Genomic DNA, 8,086 nt, shown 5'->3' on the forward strand with positions numbered 1-8,086 from the left:
GTTTGTAGTTAATCCAAAGCCTTAAATATAAATACGACCAATATTTATTTATTAAAAACATTATTTTGTTAATTTTATTTTACAATTCAAAAATATTTTTTGAATATTATTTATGTTATTTTCAAAAAGTTTATTCTTATTAATATAATTATACGCGCAACTCGCGTACCCTAAAACTAATAAAATATTTATATCTAAAGTATAGGTTATGTTTTTCATTTGTATATTATTTTTATATATATATATATATATATATATATATATATATATATATATATATATATATATATATATATATATATATAAGATAATTTTTGAAAAACAAAATTAATAAAAGCATTAGAATGCAGGAATCCATAATGAGGAAAACAAAAAATACAAATCAAATTTTAAATGCTATGGTTGCACGAGTTATTTTTATTATTTTTATATAAAAATAAAAATACACTACAATTGATAATTTAGATTGACACACCGACAAAGATGCTTTTTCGACGAGTACAAAAAATCAAATTAACTCATAAGTAATTTATTTCACCGTAAAGAAAGATCACTAATTTTTTATTAGTTAGTATTAGATATGAGGGGTTGTTCTGATGGTAAGCAACATTTACTTCCAATCAACTGAGGGTCTAAACAGCCTCTCTATCTCATGGTAGGGGTAAGGTCTATGTAATACACTACCCTCCCCAGACCCCACTAGTGTAGTGGAATTATAGTGGGTTGTTGTTAAGTGGAATTATACTCATGGCAGGGGTAAGGTCTGCGTAACACACTACCCTCCCCAGACCCCACTAGTGAAATTATACTGAGTTGTCGTTGTAATTATATCAAATCTGGAAAGTGACGTTTAGTTTTTTCCACAAAACCAAACATAAGATGACCACTTTCCCAAAGCCAAGGCAGATGAGATTGCACTCTTCTTCCTCCGTAGAGAAAATGAAACCAACACTGTTTCCATCTTTACTCAGAAACACCTTCTTTTTAGTCTTCCTTTTGCTAGAGTTATCAATCCTTTCACCCCATTCTGTAGTATCCATTAAAGAGCAAGAATCTCAGCAACAAGTTGGCTATGGTTACTTAATCACATCTGTGGCCTTAGATTCCACTGGAAATTCACTTTTTGCTCATCTTCAACTCATTAACAACTCTTCTGTTTTTGGGCCTGACATTCAGACTCTTATCCTAATTGCAAGGTGATTTTTCTCTTTCTAGTATGGTTACGAACATTAATGTATATCTTCTCTTTTTTTCAGAGAAAGGAAAATGACTACTTAAATTAGAAGGCAAATTCTTGCGGGCAAGATTATTTATTAGCATCCGAAATTATTTATATTCGATAGTAGCAAAATTGTATAAATTTATATATTTTTTATATATAATATATTAATTAATATTTGGGAGCGGCTATATAAGTCATTTTCCCAATTCTCGTTATATGAGTATTGTTCCCTCGCAAGACAAATCCTGTGACAGTGAGTGTGTTAAAAAATATATACGTGGGATTAAACAAAAAAAGAAAAGAGAGAGAGAGTTAAAGAAAACAATGAAAAGAAAAAGAAAAAGTCATTCAGGAGCCGAATCTTTCTTGGGATCATTCTTCCCTTAACATTATTACAAAGTAGAATTTTACAAAATACATACTATTTAATTTACTGTTTTTAAGTTCCAGTTGTTCGGAAAACATGATTAACTTATTATGTCATCGTTAATACATGTACTTGAATTCAAATTTAACATCAATGATTAGATATGAATATTACTCAATTCAGTCTTATAAGTACTTACTAGATGATACCACTATATTTTATTTCAACTTTAAGTGCAGTTTTAAAGTGTTAATAACTATATACTTAATCTCTAATTTTTAACTTAACTCCAAATTTAATGGATATCAAAACCATAATTTGCCTAGTTAGCCTTGTGTGTCAAAAAAAAAAAAAACTTATTTTGATGAATTAGTCAAATTGTTGCATAAACTAAACTGAATTTTTGTCTATTTACAAAAAGCAAAATTGAGCTTATGCTAATTGGAAAGATACATTATCTTCCTCTAAAAAGATTTATGTTATTTTTACGTTTTTAAATCAGATATAATTTTTCAAGTTACTTATCAATTAGTATTGTATTTTTTATTGCCTTTGTCTAAGTAGGCGTTTGGACATAAGAATGGTAAAATTATGAAAAAAGTGATATTTAGTAAAAATAATATTTGAAAATTAGAGTTGTGTTTGGACATAAATATAATTTTGGTTTATTTTTGAATATTTGAGAGTGATTTGAGTGAAAATTTTGAAAAATAGCTTTTTGGATCTTTTTGGAGTTTTTAAAATTTTTAAAAAATTTTAAAATTTATTTTCAAGTGAAAATTAAAAATTTGTTGGCCAAACATTAATTTCGAAAAAAAGTAAAAAAAAAACGAATTTTTTTTTCATATCCAAACGGGCTAAAGTATCTTACGTAGTGAATTATATGTAATTGGTAGTAATTATTTTGTAATAAATACATTGAATTATTAATTCGTTTTCTCATTTCTCCCTCTGTTACAGTTTGGAAACAAACGACCGTCTCCGAATACGAATAAATGACGCTAACCACCAACGGTGGGAAGTGCCGGAAGAAATCCTCCACCGTCCACGACCGCCGTCTCGGCCTTCAACCACCCACTTCTCGTCAGAAAACCACTCCTCAACCACCCTCTCAAACCAAAACTCAGACCTAGAATTCACCCTCCACAACACTACCCCTTTCAGTTTCACCATCCGCCGGCGTTCCACCGGCGATACTCTCTTTGACACATCGCCGGAGCACCAAAACCCCGACAGTACATTCCTCATATTCAAAGACCAGTACATTCAAATCTCCTCCTCATTACCAACCACCAGAGCCAACCTCTACTGCCTTGGAGAGCACACAAAAAGCACGTTTAAGCTCACGCACAACCAGACTTTGACTCTGTGGAATGCTGACATTGGCAGTTCCAACGTGGACCTTAATCTCTATGGGTCCCATCCTTTTTACATGGACGTCCGGTCGTCGGCGAATGAAACGGCCGCCGGAGTTAGTCATGGGGTTTTGCTTCTGAATAGCAATGGCATGGATATTGTGTGTACGGGTGATAGGATCAGCTATAAAATGATCGGAGGGTTGATTGATTTATATTTCTTTGCCGGACCTTCGCCGGAAATGGCGGTGGATCAGTATACGCAGCTTACTGGTCGTCCTGCTGCTATGCCATATTGGTCTTTTGGTAATTACAACTCCCCTATAACTTTCTTTTCTTCTTTTTTTTTTCCGTTCAATTATTTTCTTTTATGATGAAAGTGTTACACTTTACACTTTCAGACTAATTTAACAATCCACATTTACTATAAAAAGTTATCTGTAATTAGCTTTGAAATGATCCAGTAGTGTAAAAACTATTCAATCTGAGTTTATAAATGTTAAAAGTAAATATCTTAGTTTGATTTTAAACCAGCATTAAGAAATGAGTGAATATACCTGGTCAGTACTTACTACTTACATCCTACCTTGAGATGAACCTAAGACACACAGGTGGAGAAAGGCATTAAATAGAGCTTCAACTATGGCCTGTGAGCTTAATTTATGTAGGTTGCATTACTCAGTCTGGATAACCTGCCACCAGTTCTTAGTGAGGATAACAAAGGATCATTTTCTTGCTAAAGAGAAGTATGAACAAAAGCTACAACATTTAGTTAAATGTGAAATTGTTCACTATAAATTGTCACATTTTAAAAGATGACCTTGCTCTGAAAATTGTGGTGAGCATCAAGAAGAAATTTAAGAATATACCTCAAACTCTATCATTCCTATACTGATCGAAATTAAAGTTTGTGACCCGCTAATAAACATTTGCTTACTTACAAGCTCTTTCCGTTAGATACTCTGCTTCAATCTTCGTTCTTTACGAAACAGCTATTACACTTGCAAATACTTTCACGTGTTTCAGAGTAGTTTTTTGTATGTGGATATAGGTTTTCACCAATGCCGGTGGGGTTACAAGAACATTGATGATGTTGAACTGGTAGTGGATAGTTATGCAAAGGCTGGGATCCCCCTGGAGGTTATGTGGAGTGATATTGATTACATGGATGGTTTTAAGGACTTCACACTTGATCCAGTTAACTTCCCATTGGATCGGGTGAAAATTTTTCTCAGGAAGCTCCATCAGAGTGGTCAGAAATACGTACTTATATTAGATCCAGGTAACTTCTAACAATTTCCTGTTTACTTTATTATATTAATTCTCTTATTTATCTAGCTAAATTAGATTAGAGTATGACTCCTCATCATCGCGAAAGAAGTGTTATTTTGAATTTCTTTCTTTCTACTGCAGGTATTAGTATCAATAATACATATGACACCTATAGGAGAGGCATGGAAGAAGATGTCTTCATAAAACGCGATAATATGCCCTATCAAGGGGTTGTTTGGCCAGGGAACGTTTACTATCCTGATTTTCTAAATCCAGCTAGTGGAATATTTTGGAGAAAAGAAATTGAGAAGTTCCACGATCTCGTACCTTTTGATGGTCTGTGGCTTGACATGAATGAACTATCTAATTTCATAACTTCCCCTCCTATACCATCGGCAACCAATGATGACCCTCCCTATAAGATAAACAACTCTGGTGATCACTTGTCCATCAATTATAGAACAGTTCCAGCCACTTCCACACATTTTGGAAATACTATGGAGTATAATGTCCATAACCTTTATGGATTACTAGAATCCAGAGCTACTTATAACGCTTTGGTTAATGCCACTGGTAAAAGACCATTCATTCTTGCAAGATCAACTTTTCTTGGCTCTGGCAGATATACGTCACACTGGACTGGAGATAATGCTGCTACCTGGAATGATTTGGCATACTCCATTCCTACTATCTTAAGTTTTGGACTATTTGGAATTCCAATGATTGGAGCAGATATATGTGGTTTTTCAGGGAATACTACTGAAGAGCTTTGTCGCCGCTGGATTCAGGTACATTCATGTTTGGAACTTTGTCTGCAAACTTTGCCTCTCTCAAGCTAGAAATTTAGGCCAATGGTAGAGGTTGTCATCAACAACAACAACAAACCCATTGTAATCCCACAAAGTAGGGAAATGGTAGAGGTCATCCTAGTCCTTTTTTTTTTTGGTTTGGGGGGGTTAAGAGCATGGGATTGGCAATATGGTAAAATCTTGAGAATTGTATAAAAAGATTTTGCTAATTTGGTTGAACTGCTAGCAGTGCATGATAAACTGTAATGAACCAAAGAAAATCCATTCTCAAATAGTTCACTTTAGAATTTTGAGTATATAAATGTAGTATTTGATGCATTAGAAGCAGAATATGATCATAATACTCTGTGCCCCTTTTGCCTTGAATTCTAAGTAGATTGAGAAAGATTAGTTTTGTGCAGCTTGGAGCATTTTATCCATTTGCAAGAGACCACTCTGCTCATGACACTACCCGCCAGGAGCTCTATATTTGGGAGTCAGTTGCTGAAGCAGCCAAGAAAGTCCTTGGGCTCCGATATCAGCTACTTCCACACTTTTACATGCTGATGTACGAGGCACATACAAAAGGGACTCCCATTGCACGGCCCCTTTTCTTCTCTTTCCCTCAAGACACCAACACATATGATATCAGCACACAGTTCCTTCTTGGTAAAGGTGTCATGATCTCACCTGTACTTAAGCAAGGAGCAACCTCAGTTGAGGCATATTTCCCTGCTGGAAACTGGTTTGACCTCTTCAATTACTCTCGTTTCGTGAGTTTGAATCAAGGAAAATTTATGACACTTGATGCACCACCAAATCATATAAATGTACACGTTCGTGAAGGGAACATATTGGCCATGCAAGGGGAAGCAATGACAACACAAGGTGCTAGGAGGACTGCATTCAAGCTCCTTGTCGTGCTGAGCAGCAGCGGAAACAGCACTGGAGAACTATTTGTGGACGACGATGATGAGGTGCAGATGGGAAGAGATGGAGGAAGGTGGACAATAGTCAGGTTTAACAGCAACATCATCGGCAATAAAATTATGGTTAAATCAGAGGTTGTGAATGGAGGATACGCACTGGATCAAGGATTAGTCCTTGAAAAGGTAACACTATTGGGATTGAAAAATGTGAGAGAATTGAAGGGCTATGAGCTTGTTGGTTGCATGGGATCAGACCAGCAAGGGAGCACAAGAATGATGAAAAATATTGAACCGAGTGGACAGTTTGTTACTATGGAAATCTCGGGGATTTCAATATTGGTCGGAAAGGAGTTCAAATTAGTGCTATACATTAGTATTTAATAGAGGACGTAAAGTCATATACAGTGACATAGTGCAAAGACTTTTTGCACTATCAATGTAGCTTAATTAACTTATGATAGTATGTTACTCTTGCTATTTTACCAAGTTACTAATTAATGTTTATCATAAAAATTTACTTATACTTATCTTATAAGTGACATGATTGTGTAAATACTTTCAAAACCATCGGACTAATGATAAACCACGACTTATGGGGCACACTAGTACCATAAAGGCATTCGGTGGTATTATTGGCGCATATCTTGGTGGGGTCTTCATGAAAATGTACTCTACCCCCAACTTTCCAACATTACTGTGCTAGCTTGCTTCATAAAACTTTAACTCTTTGACAAAATATTCTTTAGGTCTTATTGGCGCTTATTATGATACTCAGCTACGACTGGTATGAGCATGAGGATATAGATTTTTGTGTAACTATTGTCTATTAAAAAGCTTAACTCTAGTGTAATTTGTAAATGTTATAAGAAATATCAAATTATGATGGATGTCTACTCTTCCTCTATGATCTTCATCTCAAATGCTTAATGACATATTCAATGACATATTTTTTTCACTTTTCATGCCTATATAAAGGCCTTGTAATAGATAGGAAAATACACACATTTAAAGAAGAAATAAGAATCTCTTCTATCTTTCTCCATATATCTCTTAGCTTGTTTTTTTCTTGTTCCATATTGTTACTTTGAGTTATATTTTATAACACGTTATCAGCACGAGACTCTACCGTCTCAAGAAGCTCTTTGAGAAGACTAAGGTATAACTTTTCTCCTCTTTTAATTATGACTGATATTATGAAAAGAAAGTTCGTTGCCCTTGAAATTTCGGGCAAGAACTATATGACATGGGTGTTGGATGCTGAAATCCATTTAGATGCAATGGGTCTTGGAGACGTCATTAAAGACAAAAATAAAGCATCTACCCAAGACTGTGCTAAGGCCTTGATTTTCTTGCGCCATCACCTTGATGAAGGGTTAAAGATAGAATATCTCACAGTCAAAGATCCACTTATTTTGTCGAATGGCTTAAAGGAAAGATATGACAACTTAAAGTTGGTCACTCTTCCACAAGCACGATATGATTGGGCTCATCTGAGGCTCCAAGACTTTAAGTCTGTTTCTGAATATAATTCTGCGATGTTCAAAATTACTTATAAATTGAAACTCTGTGGAGATACTATCACTGATTATGATATGCTTGAAAAGACGTTCACAACGTTTCATGCCTCCAATATGGTCTTGCAACACCAGTACCGAGAGAAAGGTTTCAAAAAGTATTCTCAGTTGATTTCTCTTCTCCTTATGGCTGAACGAAACAATGACTTGCTCATGAGAAATCACGAAAATCGACCCACTGGGACTACGCCATTGCTTGAAGTGAATGAGGTGTGTTCCCATTATTCTAAGCGTGGAAAAGATCGTGGCCCTGTTCATGGTCGTGGTCGTGGCCGTGGCCAAGGAAGAAATTTTCCTGGTGTTAATCACCCCCTAAAGAAAAATAACCACCAAAAATGGAAAGGGCCAAGGGCAAATGGTTCAGAAACTGAATGTTATCGTTGCGGTGGAAAAGGGTATTGGGCAAATATTTATCGCATATCAAAACATTTGGTTGAGCTTTATCAAGCATCTCTAAAGGATAAAGCTCCTGAAGCTAATTTTATCTATGATAATGAATTTGACATCACCCACTTGGATATGACAGATATTTTTGAGCACCCTGATGGAAAAATAAATCACTCGATCGGTGATGGTTAA

At 35.1% G+C, this 8,086-nt stretch overlaps 2 protein-coding genes across 2 annotated transcripts; both read left to right on the plus strand.

Moving 5' to 3' along the window:
• Positions 1–868: 868 nt before the first annotated feature.
• On the plus strand, positions 869–6,460 carry LOC107784100 (alpha-glucosidase). The gene is made up of 5 exons (XM_016605172.2): positions 869–1,196; positions 2,550–3,250; positions 3,996–4,226; positions 4,358–5,004; positions 5,427–6,460. Exons 1-5 carry the CDS (start codon positions 880–882, stop codon positions 6,312–6,314), a joined length of 2,784 nt encoding a protein of 927 aa, XP_016460658.2. The 5' UTR covers positions 869–879; the 3' UTR covers positions 6,315–6,460.
• A 1,173-nt stretch (positions 6,461–7,633) lies between these two features.
• LOC142172117 (uncharacterized) lies at positions 7,634–8,086 on the plus strand. The gene has a single exon (XM_075235892.1). The coding sequence runs from the start codon at positions 7,634–7,636 to the stop codon at positions 8,084–8,086; it is 453 nt and encodes a 150-aa protein (XP_075091993.1).

Source organism: Nicotiana tabacum, chromosome 17 (genome assembly GCF_000715075.1).
Source record: "Nicotiana tabacum cultivar K326 chromosome 17, ASM71507v2, whole genome shotgun sequence".
NCBI lineage: Eukaryota > Viridiplantae > Streptophyta > Magnoliopsida > Solanales > Solanaceae > Nicotiana > Nicotiana tabacum.

Excerpts from the sequence above, each read along its gene's own strand:
- LOC142172117 (XM_075235892.1), top strand. The coding sequence starts at position 7,634 with ATGGCTGAACGAAACAATGACTTGCTCATGAGAAATCACGAAAATCGA.
- LOC107784100 (XM_016605172.2), top strand. The coding sequence starts at position 880 with ATGACCACTTTCCCAAAGCCAAGGCAGATGAGATTGCACTCTTCTTCC. Across the intron at positions 1,197-2,549 it reads ACTCTTATCCTAATTGCAAG|TTTGGAAACAAACGACCGTC; the intron begins GTGATTTTTCTC and ends CCTCTGTTACAG. Across the intron at positions 5,005-5,426 it reads TTTGTCGCCGCTGGATTCAG|CTTGGAGCATTTTATCCATT; the intron begins GTACATTCATGT and ends AGTTTTGTGCAG.